Source organism: Peromyscus eremicus, chromosome X (assembly GCF_949786415.1).
Source record: "Peromyscus eremicus chromosome X, PerEre_H2_v1, whole genome shotgun sequence".
NCBI lineage: Eukaryota > Metazoa > Chordata > Mammalia > Rodentia > Cricetidae > Peromyscus > Peromyscus eremicus.
In genome coordinates this window covers 68,072,002-68,091,865 of record NC_081439.1, presented here as the reverse complement: position 1 = coordinate 68,091,865, position 19,864 = coordinate 68,072,002, and the positions used below count along the sequence as shown (strand labels likewise).

General features: G+C 36.9%; 1 protein-coding gene across 1 annotated transcript; it reads right to left on the bottom strand.

The window, feature by feature from the left end:
* Window positions 1–4,573: 4,573 nt before the first annotated feature.
* Window positions 4,574–5,484, bottom strand: LOC131899329 (ubiquitin-conjugating enzyme E2 D2-like). The gene is made up of 2 exons (XM_059250755.1): window positions 5,265–5,484; window positions 4,574–5,132 (listed from the first exon to the last, which is right to left on the bottom strand). Exon 2 carries the CDS (start codon window positions 5,108–5,110, stop codon window positions 4,625–4,627), a length of 486 nt encoding a protein of 161 aa, XP_059106738.1. The 5' UTR covers window positions 5,111–5,132; window positions 5,265–5,484; the 3' UTR covers window positions 4,574–4,624.
* Between the last annotated feature and the right edge of the window lie 14,380 nt (window positions 5,485–19,864).

Sequence of the window (19,864 nt, the reverse complement as noted above, 5' to 3'; positions counted from 1 at the left end):
CAACTACTGATGGATCTGGATGTAGTGAAATCTCTTGAGATTAGAGAGCCATAGTTTTTCCAGAGTCATTAGGGATATTGCATAATGACTATAAATTACTTTTTCTCTGTATGAGAATAATTCTATTAGCCCTACCCACAGATCTCATACCTAATTATGTTCACTCTCTGATTACCTTCTCTTGTCTCAGAGCCCCCTATTACTTGTCTACTTTTTTTCCCCCAAATAGCTTGCTTTCAGTATATTTATGTTGTTTGTGGAGGTAAAATGTTCCACACATGAGAAAAAATAATGTGTGATATTTGTATTTCTTACTTTACTTAGAGGAGCATTTATATAGTCCACAAAAAATATAAATTAATTAAAAATACTCAGTTCCTGGATGGGGAATGACTCATGAGCTCCTTGAGCATAGACTATTGGCAATTAGTTACAAGTGTAGAAGCATGTCGTTTTCTTCTGTGATGTAGTAACTGAAAAATAGTAGCTAGCCCATATTCCAGTAAGCCACACCCCATCATTCCCCTTCAAGCAACCATAATTAAAATCAGTGTGTCACTCAACACAAATACAATATGCATTGCTTATATGTGGATATTAACTATTGTTAATGATAAGTAAGCTACAATCCATAGAAAAACAGAGGTTATGTACAGAGTAAAGGACAAGAGGGGACAAATAGATTTTCCTAAGAAAGGGAAATAGAATAGGTAAGGATGGATTGGGGTGGGGTGACTGGAATGGGAATATCAAGCAGAGAGAGTGTGCTGGCTAGTTTTATGTCAACTTGACAAATGCTAGTCATCAGAGTAGAGGAACCTCAATTGAGAAAATGTCTCCATAATATTGGACTGTATGAAGGCTTGTAGGACATTTCCTTAGTGATTGATGTTGGAGGACCCAGCCCATTATGAGTGGTGTCATTCCTGCAAAGGTGATCCTGGGTTCCCTAAGAAGGCAGGATGAGCAGGCCATTAAATGCAAGCCAATAAGCAGCATTTCTCCATGGCCTCTGCATCAGTTCCTGCCTCCAGTTGCCTGCTGTGTTTGAGTTTCTGTCCTGACTTCCTTTGACGATGAATGCTGATGATGAAGCATGAGCTAAATAAATCCTTTCCTCCCAAAGTTGCATTGGTCATGCATGGTCTTTCATCACAGCAAAAATAAGCCCAAGAGGAGGACAATGGAGGGAATGTAAGGAGAGACAGCTAAAATTTAGGGCCATTTGAGGAGTAATATGAAAATCTAATATAGTAGAAGCTTCAAAAAACATATACATATATTAAGGCGATTCAAATGAAATCACCAAATTACGACAAGGCTCCAACTAGACATCTATTTTAAACCAAATGAAACTTTCAGTGATGGAATTGGGTTATATCTAATTGAGTTATTCCCCAAAAGGAACCCTCCAAAACCCAGGCTGTTGTCAACAATACAGGTGGCTCTCCACAAACTTACAACAAGGCCCTATTGCTAAATATAGCACCTACACAACTGATTAAGCACAGAGAAATCAAGCTAGTACCTCCATAGAACCTTCACCCATACAAACTAGTGTTCTTGGTAACAGAAGGTATTCTGCAACCTACCAAAGCAGAAACATCAGCCCAGTTACAAACCCTTTCACTTACAATGATGTTGTGCCTGCAAGAAATGCTAGTGCATTCAAGGCCAGCCTGGGCTACCAAGTGAGTTCCAGGAAAGGCGCAAAGCTACACAGAGAAACCCTGTCTCGAAAAACCGAAAAAAAAAAAAAAAAAAAAAGAAATGCTAGTGCAAAGCTGGCACAAACCTTGTGGGAGTAACCAACCAGTATCTGATACAATTTAAGGCCCACTCCATGAGATGGAACCCATACCTGATATAGTTTAGATGGCCAAGTACCTAAGACTAGATAGCTCAGGGATCTAGGGGAAAACCCTATACTACTTTTCTGTTAAAGGAATGTAGGAAAACAGGAATGTAGGAATAAAATGACTCCTAATAATATTATCTTATACTCATAGATCAGTGCCTTTCTCAGCCATCATTAGAGAAGCTTCCTCCTACAGCAAATGGGAACAAATACAGTGACCAGACAATACAGAGAGAGAGAGAGAGGGAGAGAGAGAGAGAGAGAGAGAGAGAGAGAGAGAGAGAGAGAGAGAGAGAGAGAGAGAGAGAGAGAGAGACTTTGGAACACTCATCACTAAATGGGATGTTTCCATCAAATCCCTCCCCTCAGACCTCAGGAAACCCTTCAAAAGAAGAGGCAGAAGAGCGTAAGAGCCAGAGGGTATAAAGGACAGCAAAGAAACAAGGCTTTTTCGTAGCACAAATCTTAAAAGGTCTTATTAATAAAATCAAACCTGGTGCCAGTTATTGGAGTGAATGCTGGAAGAGCAGAGAAGCAAAACAAGCCACAGCTTCCTCACCTCACTGCTGTGGGATGTTCTGTATGTCAAATATGTTGCTCTGATTGGTTAGTAAATAAAACACTGATTGGCCAGTAGCCAGGCAGGAAGGATAGGCGGGACAAGCAGAGAAGAGAATTCTGGGGTTGTATAGTTGAAAGGAGAAGTAGACACATAACAAATCTCTAACCCAGAAGTTTTCTCCTTTGGATAACCACTTGGAAATGAAATTTAATTTTCTCCAAGGGAGTTTGATTAGGGAATCAAGCTACTCTTAAGGATAGGCTGCCTGCTCAGTAGTAGATGGCCAACTGTAAACAAGCACAACATATGACATCCTTTGAAGTTCTTTGTCTCATAATTTCAGGATGTTGTTTTTGTTTTGTTTTTTTTTTTTCATGAGAAGGCTTTAGGGAAGTGATAAAAGCATGAGAAATCTGACTTAAAAAGTTAATGACTTGAAGGGCTTATCATTTGGTGTCATAATTGGGAGGTAATGAAAATTAGGAAATAGGGTGTGATTAGAGGAACTAGTTTACAGATAGTGTCCCTTAGAATCATATATGTTGTTCCCAGACCCTTTTTTAATAAATATTTTTATTTTATAATTAATTTAATTTTACATATCAGCCACAGATTCCCCTATCCTCCATCCTCCCACCCCCCAACCTCCCCCCCCAACTCAACCCCCCATTCCCACCTCCTCCAAGGCAAGGTCTCCCCTGGGGAGTTGGCCCAGCCTAGTAGATTCAGTTGAGACAGGTCCAGTCCCCTCCTCCCTGCCCCAAGACTGAACAAAGTATCTCAGCATAGAGACCAAGCCCTCTGGATAAGTGAGACAGTTGATGAACTTGAACTGTTTAGGAGGCCCCCAGGCAGTGGGACTGGGACCTGTCCTTGGTGCATGAGCTGGCTTTTTGGAACCTAGACCCTTTTGTCTGTTTCATCTTGGGATGAGCAGTTTTTCTACAGTATATTCTTCTGTCAGAATGTGTTACCTCACCCAGCTTAGAAACAATGGAGGCAATAGACATTCACAGAAACCACTGAAACTGAGAGATTAAAAAATTCTACCCAGGGCTGGAGAGATGACTTAGTAAGGTGCTTGCTGTGGAAGTATAAAGAACCATCTTTGGATCTCCAGGATCCAAATAAAATGACAGGTGTAGTGATAGGCACCAAACATGTTACTTATAACAATTCCTAATCCACTCAGTTTTAGTGAGATAAATGTGGATTTCAAAATACAGTGTCAAAACTACACATGGCAAAGTTCCCCCTGTGAAAATGAGGGAAGCTTTACTCTCAGGCCTGTAATGACAATATAGGGGAACACTGGGACAGAAGGATCTGGATTTCAGGCCAGCATGGACTACTGAATGAAGTTGAAGACAGCATTAATTCCATAGAAACTCTTAGTCAAAAAATGTTCCGCCATTGCTGGTTGGTTATACTGCTTGGCATTGGATTCTAAAGCCTGCACAGCTTTTTCTTGCTTTGTTTTCCAAACCTAATTCAATAAAAAATAATTGTTTAGGCAAATCTAAACTGCAACTAGTTTTACACTCTTTCCAGGACCTTAACTCTCCTACTCTCCTGCAACTTCCAGCAACCCCCTCTCACTCTCAAACCATACCTTACCCACATCCCATTCACCTGTTCTTCTCACTCTCATTCCCCAACCACACATCCATCTGTCCTTTTCTCACTTCCCAAGTCCCCCACACCCAATAAGTCTATCTTTCTCACCTCTCCCACAACCAATCCATCTATCCTCATTGTCACCCCACCTCCCCCACACCCCATCCATCTTCCCTTCCCCTTGCTCTCACCACCCCTATCTCCCAGCCATCTGCCCTTCTCCACTCTCCTACCCTCTCTCCCACACCCAATCCATCTATCCTCATTGTCACCCCACCTCCCCAACACCCCATCCATTTTCCCTTCCCCTTGCTCTCACCACCCCTGTCTCCCAACCATCTGCCCTTCTCTTGCCTCCCACCTCCCCATACCCAATCCATTTACCCTTCTCCTCACTTTCACTCCCCACCTCCTCTGTATCCCACCCATTTTCCCTTCTCTCCCACCCCCACCCCTCACTCCTAGTTATCCTAGTTTGAAAATTGTACAATATTTATCTAGAAAAGATTAAAGAAGGATCGCTTTGCTCAAAGTAATAAAACATGACTGATAGGTTTATTGTTATGACCACAGAATACAAGTTGAAATCATGTGGCATATCTTTTCGTCCACTCCCGAGCTAATTTATCATACTCCTTAAAATCCTTGAGGTAGACCCTCGCAATTTCTGGAACTAGAGGATCATCTGGGTTTGGATCGCACAACAGAGAACAGATGGAAAGAAGAACTTTGGAAATTGTAAGTGCAGGTGACCACTGAGAATCCAATATATCTAGACAGATGCTTCCATTTTTGCTAATATTTGGATGGTAGATTTTAGTAATAAATGAAATTTTGGGGGGCTTGAAGGGATAATTGGTTGGAAAGTGAATCGTCAAGAAAAAGACCCCTCCCTGATAGGGGCTGTCGTCGGGCCCCATTATGGTCGCTTGCCAATGAAACATGTTTTCTGCCACAGGACCTGCAGAACACTGGGCCGGAGGATCTTGAGACATGGCAAGGAACTCCTTGTGGATTCGTTTAAGGGCCATTGCCTCCAAACTAGGACGAAACATCTTCGCTGTTTGTGGCATCTGGTAGATGGCTCTATTGAACCTAGAGTATAGAGAGAGAGGAGAAGAGGATATATGATTAGGCTGAGGATTAGGTCAAGTTATTAAGGCATAATTCAGAGATGGATGAGGCAGACAGAGCCAAGGGCTAGTGGCGTTAGCTCCTCAACTGTACCTGAAAATCTTCAAAAACTCATGTGGCTTTGGGTCAGGATCTGGAGAATTCTCTGTAGTTGCTCGGAGGCTGTGATGCGGGGAAGCCGAACAACTGCTGGGAGGTCAACAACGACAACTGCTAGGAGACACAGCTCTCGGGAAAGGCCAATAACTCCAGCAGCCGGCTGCTGGCGCTACTGTGGGATAAGCGCCTTGAATGTCTGGGTAGTTTCCATGGAATATTCTGTGAGGTCACAGAGAACGTAATGACAAGTGACGGGCACATGGGGTCAATGTGGCGTCAACATGGGGGGGCAGCTTGGCGTCAACATAGAGTAATGTGGGTGGAGCATGGAGTCAACATGGGGTCAACATGAGGTCAGAATGCATATTAACTTTAGAACAATCTGCTAGAGGAGCATGAGAGCAAGGGAAAAATGACTGAAGCTGGCAGTGCCTCAGGGCCTCACTGAGCAGTTGCTCTTTGCGCTAATAAGTAGAGTCACAGTGAACCTCTTCTACCCATTCACAATAAATCAGTCAACTCCCCTGTATTCATTACAATGACTTTGCTGTAATTTTTATATATTTTTTTTAATTTTTATTTTGCAATGCAATTAAGTTCTACATACAGGCACAGATTCCCTTGTTCTCCCCCCTCCCGCCCCCCTCACCTTCCCCCCAGCCCGCCCCCCATTCCAATCTCCTCCAGGGCAAAGCCTTCCTCACAGACTGAGATCAACCTGGTGGACTCAGTCCAGGTTTTAAAAGGGTTACCTCAGTATTAAATTTCTTAAAGTTGTTTACACTAGCGAATATCATCCTTAGGAAATATGTAAAATTAATGGCTATAGTGTATTCAACTTAAAAATATAAAAATTGCCCAATTTTTAAGTTGAACACACTATAGCCATTAAAAGTTATATTAGTTATATTTTTATAAAATTTAATGTGAAAGTCTTTAAAAATTCAACTATGAAGTTAAAAACATAAGTTTTGATTACATTCTGACAGCAAATGGGTAAAAAAAATAATAATCCATTGCTATTGCTAGCATTGAGAAGCAATCAACCTAATGCCAATACAGTAGTTATACCTAATATAATAATATAATACTGTATCTGTAGGACGATTTCCTTGAATGGTTAATATTGCTCCTAATTTTTAAAAAGTCCTCCTGTAAAGAATCTACTCTAGGGCATATTTGTCTATTTATTACTCTTGAGTCTGGCATATTCCCATAACTATCTGAATGTTTTCCACTGCTACTTATGAAGAGTGCATTTCCAACCCTTTATTTCTCAGTCTTAAGCACATTGACATTGATTGTGAACTCAGACAATTTGGAAATGAGGAAGAGGAAAATGGGACAAGAAAGTAGATTCATTTTTGTATTTGGAAAAGTTTTAGGAAGTTCAAACACTTGATGCCTTACAATAAGGGTATACTTACTCTCCAAAAGTAAGCTGCATGAACTTACTTTAATTTACAGAACCTTTTTTGTTTGGAAGCAGGGATATATGGAGAAGCTGACAAGTCTTTGTAAACAAACAATGATTTATTTACTAAAAAGAGGAGTGAAGAAATGGGAAGGTAGGGGACACACTGTAGTTTTCTTTCTTTTTACTTTTTTTTTTTTAACAAGATCTCACTATGTTTCCCTGACTTCCTGGCCTGAAACTCACCATGTATGTAGACCAGGCTGGCCTAGATACCATAGAGATACATCTGTCACTGCCTCTAATAAAATAATTGATTCTTATTTCTAATTAAGATATTCTATGTGTATGTTTATATGTGTGTTAACCACTAAAATCATTGTTGAGTAAAAATATTAATATGAAATGTTATACAGAATTGCTCTTTCTTATGTCCTTTTTCTGTCCCTTTTTTTCTTTCTCTTCCTCTTCTATCTTGTGTTAGTGCTGCTGTGCCAAAGTACCACAAAATGGATGACTAAAAAAACCAAATTTAGTTTCTCACAGCTGTTGAGGTTGAATTTTGAAATCAAATTGTTGGCAGGCATATAGTGCTTCTGAAGACAATGAAAGAATCTATAACCACCTCAACCTAGCTTTGTAATGTTTCTGATGTCATTGTTTTGTTTCATTTTGTTTTTCTACTTTCAAGTGAGCAAACCTAGGATCAGTATTTTTTAGGAAAAGGCTCTGCCATTGAGCCCAACCTCACATTTTCCATAGCTTCTGCTGTTCTCTGCATCCATGATTGTATTCTTAAAGTCACTGCTCCTTTTTGTTGAAGAATGCACATGTTGTAACTGAGTTCAATTAGAAAGTTTTGCTGCCTTCCAAATCCCTGAAGTCTACTGCTCTTATTTTATTTTTTCTGTTTCTGTACTCTATAGTTCAATATTGCAGGACTTCTTTCTGATATTAAAACAATCTTGAAAACTTTGATTAATTTTCATTGTGTCAAGAAAATCCACACTACTATACAGCAAGATTATCTATGGAAATTCACTGAATTACCTTTATCTCTGTTTCTTGCTGCAAGTGCTATTCATAACTTCATCCCTATGTCACAACCTTAATCTTTTAATCTTTTACTGAAAGTTAATGTGTCTATGTGCAGATGCTCCTAAAGTTTAGAATAAGATTATTTCCCCATAAAAGCATAGTAAGCTAAAAAAATCAGTGTTTAAAAATACATTGGATATACTTACCTACCAATCAAATTATTATAGCTTGGCAAGAGAGTGCACTGTAGGATATTGATTTTTACCTTATGTTCATATAGCTAACTGAAAATTTACTAGTGTCAACTGCTCACCATCTTGATAATGTCATGTCATACATTGCTAGATTATAAATGGTTAAATAAAAAATTAATGAATGATTTCTGAGTGCACTTTCCTTCCACTCCATCATGTATTTGACAAATTGTAAGTTGAACTATATCATCTAGTATTGTCTATATTGAACCCTGTTTGTATAGTATGTAGCTTGTTTAGATAGCTAATATTTATTAATCATCAATTTCCTTGGGTTTTCCTTGACGTTATTGTGAACAAAAATGTATGGAAAGAAAGAGTACCTTACCATGAAGCTACTACAAAGCAGATTAACTGATTAGAACTTTCTTTATTAAGAAATATTTTATTCATTTTACATACCAATCACAGATCCCCCTCTTCCCTCTTTCTGCCTCTCCAGCCTCCCACCCAGCCCACCCCTTATTCCCTCCTACAAGAAGGTAAGGCCTCCCTCAGGGAGTCAGCAGAGCCTGGTATATTCAGTAAAGGCAGGCCCAATCCCCTCCCCCTGGCTCAGGGCTGTGCTGTGTGAGGTGTCCTCTACCATAGGTAGTGAGCTCCAAAAAGCCAGCTCATGTACCAGGGATGGATCCTGATCCTACTGCTAAGGGGCCCCTTAAGCAGACTTACAATGGTTGTGGAAAGGTTAGAACTTTTCCAGTCCAGAAAGAACCTAAGTATAATTTATCTTAGGCAATCTTTAGTCCTCTTAATAGTCATTCCTTGACCACCTCTGTATGTGACCCAATACCCATGTAGTTATAAAGTGAAAGCATTTGGAATATATTTACTGAACAGACAACCAGATTTCACCCACCAAAAGGCTGAGGATGTCATCAAACAACATCTGAGGCTTTTCTTACTGCTCTGCTGTAAACCATCTACTAAATATTTACACAAATTCATTTGAAGTTGATTTATGGTTTTCATTGTTCTGTTACTACAAAACTTCATGAAACTGTTATTATGTTGAAAAATGGATTTGGGAAAATTGAAATTGTTTTCGTACATCATGTTTGCTCATATTTTATTCTAGAATAAAGTATCTTTAATCCCTTGGGAGACAAAACATGTTTTGTTGTTGTTGTTCATTGAAAATTATCTAACAGCTCTTTGCATAATTACTCTATCTTTCAAATTTTGTTAGAATTATTGAGGAAAAAGAAGACTTCACATTCTATACATTGTTTGGAAATCAGGCTAAACCAACTAGTTAATCACAAGCATTATTTTCTTTCTAATAACATAACGCAAAGTAATTGTTCTGCCAATTTGCTTAAAGAAAAGGGATCACATTTCCACCAACTTTCTACATTTACATCCCAGGCTTTTTAGAAAGAATTGTTAGCACTATATTACTAACCAATATTCAATCCGTGAATTCCTTGCTATTTATTTTCTTCTGAGCCACCATCAATGTAACATTAAACATGTATGCTTCCAGCAATCATTAGATTAATGAAATATATGTTCCTTATTCTTACATGTCCCTCAATCCATTACTGATGAAAATTGGGGCAGGAATTCAAGTAGGAACTTAAAGCACATACCATAGAGTGGAGCTGCTTGCCAGTTCACTAACAGATTCATGATTAGCTTGATTTCTTATACAGTGCAAAACCACCTTCCCAGGGAATGGTGTCACCTACAGTGCCTTAGACTTTCCTCTTTCACATAATCTGATAGAAAATTCCTCCCATCAGTGTCCAGCATTTTTCTTTAAGTCTGAACCTTAGCTTGTTTTCATTAGTCTACAGAGGAAAGATGACTATCTATTTTCTCAGTTTCAAAATAAATCTGGTTAGTAGTGTGAATAACAGGATATTAAAACTTTGATTAAGAATATTTGGTATACATTTTGAAAATTTTAGAAATAAAATTTCACCCTAATATTTGGTTCTAGGTTTTTTTTATTAATAATACTGTTTAGCAATTGTGTTACATTCTAGTAAGAGTAATGTCACAAAATCACCTGTGAGCACATTTCCCCTGCCAGGTCAACATTGAAACATGTTGGTTAAGGCCAAGGATGCTTTTTTTTCCCTCATTTGCTTGCAAAGCACCTTTGGGAACTCTGAAAGCTAAGAATTAGAGATTAAATATCTAGTGAGTTTCTAGCACAATTTCGCTGTGTCTTATATACAAAGTATATAGTATCTTCAGTAATAGCATTGTATAATTTAGGGATTGTGGGCAACCATGAGCAATGGCAACAGTGAATGTTATTTTGGAGAGCCTATGGAGCCTTTTTGACAAACAGCTCATAAGGAAATATCCTACAGTAGCCTTTGGATTTTTTTCTTTGTCCACCATTGGCTTCTGGTATATGAATTATCTACCCATGAAGGGACCTCAACTTAAACTTCATATATATTTATTCTTTGAGAATACCATACATGTATATAGTACATTCTGATAATATCCAACTCCCTCTGTCCCCATCCAACTCTTGCTTGACTCACCCACACACATCTTCCTCCCAACTGAATGTCTTCTCCTATTTTTTCTTTTGGTTTCAGCTAAAACACTGAGTTCAGTTAGTGCTGTCAATACATGCATGCATATCGGTCCATTCATTGGTTCCTAGGTAATCTATGAGGGGACACAGCTCTGAAAAACACAGATACTTTCTTCCCCTTTAATTGCCAATACTGCCTCAGGCAGTAGTGGTGTATGGGAGGCTTATCTCCCAGTCATGCTGGAGTTTTTACTGGTTTGATCTTGTGCAGGTCTTGTGTAGACAACTACAGTTACTTGAGTTCATGAATGCAATAGTTTTACATCCTGAAGATAGTATTTTTATAACAATCCTTCTTAGCCTCTGGCTCTTGCCACCTTTCCACTGCCTTTGCTGTAATAATTTCCTGAGCCTTGAGGGAAGCGCATGTGACATGGATATCTCATTTGGAGCTGAGCACTCCACAGACATTTATTAGTTGCATGTTAACAGCTGTAAATTCCTTTATTAATTGTCATCCACTGTAAAAAGAAAGTTCTCTGATAAGATTTGATAATTGGACCATTGTATAGTTATAAGAATATATATGTAGAAGGAAGTTTAATATGTATTCACATATTAAAATAAAAATAGCAGATTCTCCTCTAAGATTTATGACCTCCCCAGTCATTATTTCTTGTCCAGGTTTACTACTATGCGTCTACAGAGTGAACCTAGAATGTATTCAGAAAGTGGTTGATTATCCTCACAACAATTCATAGTGCTATTGTACCACTGGGCATATGTTACAAGTTCTAGTTTCTCAACCCTCCTTTAGTCCCCTCACCAAAACAATTTCTTATGCTCTTGTATCTATAGATACTATAAAGTCATTCCAGAGTTTCTGGGATATTCCAAATACCTCATATAACTTAGTCTTCCTGAGTGTAATAGCATTATTTAGATAAGATAGACACAAATTTACAGACAGCATGAAATAATGGATTGAGATTAAAGGTGTTAATCTGAAGTCTTTAACATGATTATTATGACATCATTTGACTTTATTGTAACATTTTTTTTTATCCACTGTGGTTAATGAAACTGAACGTTGCAGCCAGCTTGCTATGTTCCAATCTTAGATTTTCCACTGACTAGCTCTGAGAATATGAATAAATGACTTAAACTGTCCATGCTTCAATTCTCTTCATCTGGAAAGTATTAGTAATAAATCTCTCTTGTTATTTGGAGGATATTATTAGTTTATGTGAAAACTACTTCAGACAATATCCAGTCTCTAATAAGTATTATACAATATTAGACATTATATAAAAATAAAAATGTCATATTCTCTGAATGATCTAGGAAAAGTGTTGATAAAATTATTTTCTATGAGAGTAGAACATGTTTATTTGGTTTGCCAAGACAATAACAAAAATAGTTGTGCTATATCCTTCATAATGTTGCCTCAAATATACTATTCCAAATCCAGGTATCAGAAGAAGTATACCAACTTAAAAATGTAAAGCAATTATTGAATACAAATTTAAAAATCATTCTTAATGATTCAATAAAGTATTATGAACCTGATTTATAAAGTGATTATAAAATTTAGTTAATATATACATTTTGTTACTATTTTCCTATTACAAATTTTTTATGCTCAGTAATAACTATAATTCAAGGCAAAGTTTTAGCTTTCTGACAAAGCAAGTGTTTACTATATATCTTTTGAAAATTACTAAAATTCACTTGAATGTGGAGATAAGATGTGGTATGGTATGAAATAATAGAAAGTGAAAACAATAACTTATACAGAGTAAATTTTGAATAGAAGGTATAACAAAGACTTTTGGATACATAGGGAAGAAGAGACATGAGATATATTACTTCTTATTTAAAGAAAAATGATTGAGAAAAATTGTGATTTTTAGATTTTATCAAATAATTGCTTCTTATTTGTAGGTTAGCCTGTAGCTGCCTTTTCTGATATTTGAACTTATAATAGTATATTTGGGAGAAGTTTTTATAGCATATTGCTGCTATCAGTGAATCTATTTTAAAAGTAGATTCTTAATAACAAGATTAATGTGTCTTGCTTAAACAATCATTGAACAGACTTTTTTTTCCTGACTTCACATCCTGTAAATACAAAAAGAACTGGCTGTGAGAAAGTGATAGTGGACATGGTTAATATTATCTTACATTGTTTTGGTCTGTAGTCTAGGTTGTAAGTATAAGTTATGAATATTTCAGTTTTCTTATACAGGATGTTTTACAGTAAGTTGTGAACATGAAATTAGGTCTACCACTTGATTGAGAATGACACAGAGTAAATACATATCTATGAGACATAGTTTGTTCCAGAAAACTGGCACCTGGAAACATCTTACAGGAATTTAAAATGTTGTTCAATATTTCCCTAGAATAATATGATTTGAATTCATAGTTCATTTTGCTGATTTATACTTAGAAGATACATTTGAAAGAAGGAAATCAGAAGACTGTGAAAGAACTTTAAGCTTTATGATTAGTCAATCATAAAACCACTATATTACCAATTCATCTCATTAAGCATATCAGCTACTTGTTTGATGAATTATCAGTTAGAGAAAAATAAGGACTTATGATTTGAGTTGTAAACTATCTCTAAAGTTCTTTGAAAAATAAAATTATGATATGTTATTTAATAATTGAGGCCTATACTAATGTGTGACACTATTCCTCGTGCTATGTGAACAAACTACTTAACCTAGATAGGAATCAATGACAGAGCAAGCTAAGGATACCAGAAAAATCCCACTTGGTGAATCAGGGTTTTGTTGGAATTACTTATAAAAATATGTAGTTTCTCAAAGAAGCAGAAAGACTCACAGATAGCCACATCACAAAACACCCACCCCAGCAGGGGTGACAGCTTACAAAAGCTGGAAACCTAGAGTGCACTGCAAAGCCTAGAGGAAACTCAACAATTTGGAGTCTTTTTTCTAGGTAGGTCAGTGGGTCTGAGCCTCTTCTTGATTAGTCTCTACTTCTTTCAGATGTTTAGCTTGTCTGAGAGCTTTTATATGCTCAGGGAATGAGGGAACCTACTGAATCTGCTCATTATCAGGGACCTCATGAAGCCATTTCATTCTTTATTTTCTGAGCTTAATGCGCTTCCGAAGGAATGTTTCACCTCCCTTAGAACACACTATTGTTTCATCTTCCTGTAAACACCATATGTATTAGTGAGCTTCCTTCCAATGGAAGATTTTTAATCAAAGAGGAAACTACTTTACAACTAACATCAACATTTTTATCTCTATCAATTATATGCACTTGTAAATGTTTTTTGATAACATTGGTTCACATTTATCAAAGGTCTCTAGAATTTATCCTTCCTAAAACTAGAGTCTTAAATTTGTAATGGTCTTTTATCTTTATAAAATGTGTCATGTTAGCAGGAGAGATGCCATAAGTTTTATAGTATGCAGAATATTCAAGATAGCACAAAGCCAGAAAAAAAATTGCCACTTTCTATCAATATCTTAATGTGGATTGTCAAAGTATTGATAGTTACATGCTTGTCACAGTATCTAAGACATGAGAAATAATAAGTGCTATTTGTAGAATTACTACACTGACTACTAGACAAAACATACTTAAAACCAGAGAGAAGATGTGCCAGAAGAGATGACACAAACATGTGAAACTAAAAAAGGATGCACAATGACTTTAAAAGCAGAAATACGCTGTAGAATAATCCTTTTGTATGCTATGCAGGTTTGTCACTGTGATTAGTTCAATAAAGAAGCTAACTGGCCAATAGCTGAACAGGATAAAGTTAGTCAGGAGAGCCAAACTGAGAATGATGAGAAGTTTGGAGTCAGAGGAGTCACCAGGAGAGGTAGAGGGAACAAAACATGCTGGAGGACAGGTAAAGCCACAAGACACATGGGAAAGCATAGATCAGAAATACAGGTTAAATTAAAATATTAATGTTAGTAACAAGCCTGAGCTATTGACTGAGAATTTTTAATTAATAAAAGCCTTTGAGTGGTTACTTGGGAGCAGCTTGTGGGATTGGAAAACTCAACCTACATATGGCATTCCAACATGTGGCCAGAATTTCCACATAAGATCTTAGAAAGCTTAAAAAGGGTTCTCAACACACACACACACACACACACACACACACACACACAAAAAAAAAAAAAAGAACCCAAGCACAGCTTCCTAGTCTCATGCCTCTCATACCAGCCACAATACAGAGCATCTCTTGAAACCTGACAGCACACCATCAGCTACAATACATTGTGGGTTCCCACAGTGTCTCACATGGGCCACGGTACAGAGAGGCATCTCCTAGCTGATGCCTTCGGACTTGAAGTGCCAGCGCGAGCTGCCAGGAGGATGTGTGGGAGGTTTTGCTCATGCAGACAGAAAAGATTATAGATATACAGTAAGGACAGATCCAGACAAAAAAATTCTGTAAATGGATTACAGTTTGTTTAAAAATGTACAAAAGCTTTGGAGCAAAAAGAAAAGAGGAATAGACAGTCATATATATATATATATATATATATATATATATATATATATATATATATATATAAAATAGTAGAGGAAGGTCCTTAAAGGGGGAATAAAGTAATATTAAAAAATAAGCTATGTAATGATGAAAAATACACAGAGAGTCTGCATCCTATATGTTATTTTGTTGTCTTTATATGTTTTCCTGCTAAGAGACACTGGATTATAAAGGGTACTAGATTAATCTAACCTAGATATTTTAAAAACATCTTGACTTCAAATTTTAGGTCAAAGACATTTTACTTTGGGGATAAGGTTATGCTTTTATTTCCACAGAGAATGAAATGCTGTGGATTCATTCAAGGTTAAAGATTATTAGGTTTGATCAAGGAACACTCCCAGAAATCCCAACTACAGACATAAAAAAATAAACCTAAAAGAACTACAAGACATGTGATGTATATTTTACCTGCTCAAACACATAACAAAAATTTATCTTTGACTGACGTGTATACAATGCACAGTCTATACTGGGATTAATGCAGATATGTATGTTACCTTTAAAAGTTTATGTATTTTCAGAACAAGGGGACCAGACACCAGTAAAAATTGATGGCCCAGGTGTCCAGCACTGAGAACAGCTTCAAACCTGCTGACTGAGATCATCCAGCCTCACAAACTCTTCCAGCCAAGATCTAACAATTATCCTGATTTTCTTAAGGTAACCCAAAAAGATTACCAGCATCTGCCAACAGAAATATAGTGAAAAAGGATGTAAAATGCCATCTTCTACAAAAGTGGATCTCAACTCCCTAATGTTGTGCCCCTTTAATATAGTTTCTGAAGTTGTGGTGACCTCAACCATAAAATTATTTTGTTGCTACTTTATAACTGTAATTTTGCTACTGTTACTACTAATAATGTAAATATCTGATATGCAGGATATCTGATATGTGATGGTAGTTGCATCCCACAGGTTGAGAACCTTTGTTCTACACACAACACAACCATGGCACTCGTGAACTTCTTATAACATTTATTTGCTGGCATTGAGCTTACATAAGTTGGCCTGGTCAACAGTTATAAATGTGAGAGGGGCATACGGTCCCCTACCAAATACTGTTAAACTATCAGCAACTGACAGATTCTGGAGATGGGTAGGTGTATTATCCAGTTGTGTAGACATTATTGAGCCTACTAGGCTCCAATGTACAACTGTAAACTCATGCTTACACAGCTGGACCTTATTAAACTCAGCAGGATGTGTGCACACATACACACACACACACACACACACACACACACAGAAAGTTATGAATATGGGAAAGAGATCTCAAGGGAAGAAGAAGTACTGGCAGGGATGGGAAAAAGATGACAATATTTAGGGCATGAATTATTACAAACGTGTATGAAATTGTCAAATAAAAAAGTAATAAAAATGCTCAACACAGATACTCGCTTATGTATTTTGAATACAACAGCACAAATTGTAAACAAAATTTATAACTTGTGTGTTTATAGAAGACTTTTCTGAAATAAATACAACATAGTTTTTACTTTTATGATTATCTTAAAAATTCTTTGTAATTTTCTTTCAAAGCAAATGTTGGGATGGGATGAGAATCATTTCTATAAAAGTTCACAACTCTTAGCCAATTATACATCTAATTCTAGCATGCAGGAGGCTGAAGCAGGAGGATTTCTACGAGTCTGAGGTGAGGTTGTGCTACATAGTGAATTCCAAGTGAGTCAATGTTATCGTGTGTAATACTGTCTTATTATAACTTTACTTCAGAAAGTTATCTCTGCTCACACCTTTTCCTGTGGTAGAAGCCTCTACATTCATGGAAAGGTAGGAGCCCCTTAATATATCAAAGGCAAACAATGACAAAAGCAACAACAAAAGCTGTGGAGTTTGTTGAAACAGAATCAGTGCATCTCAATTAAGTTTTTACCATAATCTAACCATGTCAAAACTCTTCAATTTTAAATTGGATTTAACTTAAATGCTAACTAATTTATATATGCATTTTCTAATAAAATTGATAATTTCACTCTACCAGGAAATATTTAAATCATACATTATTGAATTTAATACATAATATATAAAGCAACATTGTTGTTAGAAAGCTAGACAAATATGCAGTTAAAAATAAAAGCAAGATAGGCTGGATTCATTATAAAAGTAATGATTATATATAAAACATGAATGGTTTTTTCTTCTGTCAATCTAAAACAAATATGTCTTTTTCAAAGATGTGATAATTTTAAAATGTATTATATTAATTTAACATATCAATTTATTGTCAAAGTACAATTGTTTTTTTTGTTATTTTTCCTATGAATCACACTTTAGTCATTTCTCTTTACAACTGAAACTCTGAGAATTCAAAATTAATATCCTTGCTTGTGAGCATTTAGTGCACACCATAAGCAGTTCTGCTGTGCTTCCTCTAAATTAACCTTTATGATCCAACTGTCATCCAGTCTCACAGGAATCATGTCACCCACAGTTTTACTTGGGAAGACCAAGTCCTCAAAGGATGCTGTCCTGCACAGCAGCCAGGGTGCCAGTTCAGGGTGCTTTAGCTTTTTATTTCTCCCTCTAGGCTTTTTCAAGCTGGCTTAGGTGAAATTCTCCTCTGAGCAAAGGACTACATGCTTCTAACTTAACTTTTTCTCTACTTCATACACTTGGCCTGACTTGAATTTTCATAAAAGGTATCAGCTGAAGAATTGGCACAAAAATTATGTTAGTTTTTTCTGAGTGGCATTACAGTTATCTTGGCTTGCAGCTGTATTGAGTTCCCACAGCTGCACCTGGGGATCTGAGTTCATCTCCAGTTCAAGCATCACCTGGAAGATGCCACACTCAACTTGTATAGCTTCTTGTTGTTGAGTTTCATCATCTTGGCAATCCTGCTGTCCATGGCTTCATTTTTGTGGAGCACCTGTTAAAAAGAGCTGTTAGGTCTTTCCTAAAAATGGAACCTTATTATTATAAATTCAATTATAAATTATAAATTCAAAGAAGGTACTAAAATACTGGTATACATAAGATTAATAGTATATCAAACAGTTACTTGTCTGGTGTTTGGAAATATGATAGAAGTCATAGTCTTTTGCAATAGTCCTTGGCTGTCTTTACTTTTTATACTCTAAATATTCTGTTCATTATGTAGATGTGACAATATAATACAATTGTGCTTACTCTAGGGCATTCATTCCATCTGGTCTCTCTATATAAAGAAATGGTGTTGGAGGAGATTTGTTTGTGTTGTTGCTCCCAGACCGCCAACAGAGTCAGTACTTGGTTTGGAGAGCAGGGTCTATATTCAGGTGGCAGGAATGAACCACAGAATTCTCTGGCAGACTCAGGTGGGATAGAAAAACACACAAGAGGAATACTATGGCCCAAAAGTGATGGACAGGCCCCCTTTCTGAGCAGAAAAGCATGGAGAGTAGAAGTCAGTAACTCTTTTCTCCAAGACTCTCTGGATCTATCTGGTTTTACCCAATATCTGACTCCTGATTATTTTTTTAATTAATAAAACAATAAAATAAAACGTTATGAGAAAGGGATCTGTAGATGTAACCAATCATCTTATTAAATTAGAAACACAGAGCCAATGTAAAGATAAAAGCCCAAGAGTTCAGAGCTAAGAGCCTTACCCTTCCTGCTTCAGCGATCCTCTTCAGCCAACAGAGACCTACTTCCTATGTGTTTGTCTTTATATAGCCTTTCTGCTCTGCCCTCTCATTGGCTGTAAACACAACCACATGACCGCCTCATCACTGCCTGTCTGTACAGACCTCCAGGTCTTCTATGGTTGGTATTGAGATTAAAGGCGTGTATCTCCAATGCTGGCTGTATCCTTGACCACACAGAGATCTACCTAGCTCTGCCTACCAAGTGCAGGGATTAAAGGTGTGCACCATGAACACCCAGCTCTGCTATGGCTTACTGTTAGCTCTGACCCCTAGGCAACTTTATTTATTAACATACAAATAAAACCACATTTCAGTACAAATAAAATATCACCACATTTCCCCTTTTCTATTTTAATAAAAAGAAAAAAGGAAAAAGGTTATAACTAACATAAGCAAAACTATATACAAAAGTACAATAACTATATACAATATATACAAGTAAATAAATACCTAAACAATGTCTAGTCCATTTGTATTTGACAAGTTCAGAGAAAATAATTCCATTTATCTATCCTATTTTGGTAAGTCCAAAATGTACCTAATTCACTTTCTATCTTAACTAATCTTCAACTATAACTAATCTTCAACTATAACTAACTAATTTTCAACTCCCTCAGAGACCCAAGAAGGAAATAATATGAGCTAACAAAAATAAAAACAGGAAGTGCATGCAAGCAACTTCCAAAAAATTTGTGAGTTGACAGAAAGAGCCAGCTGCCTGGACAGTCACCTGAGGTTTCTCCGCAGTGTTGGGGCATCATCTTCAGCCTATAGGCTTAGCGTATCTGACAGACTCATTTGTGAAGTAGGATGTACACAAGGTCAATATTTGACCTCACATTGGGTGAGAGCAGTCCATGTACCAGAAACACCTAAATTCAACTAGTGTCATGTCATGATTCAGGATTTTAAATTCTGGAAATTGTTGATGTTCTTTTAATTTAGCTTACATATATATGTCTTTGTGTTTGAGTCTCTTATCAGTTTTCTGCAGGAAATCACCGCCAGGCCTAACATCAACTCAAGTCTCCAGGAAGAAGATGGGGCCCCACAACAACAATTCCACGTGGACAATCACTAAGCTGACAAACATCATCTACAGATCAGCTTTGAACTACAAAGTGCTCAGAGCAATTTTGAGAGGGCTAGCTGAGATGATCCAGTCACAAAGACTACTTGAATA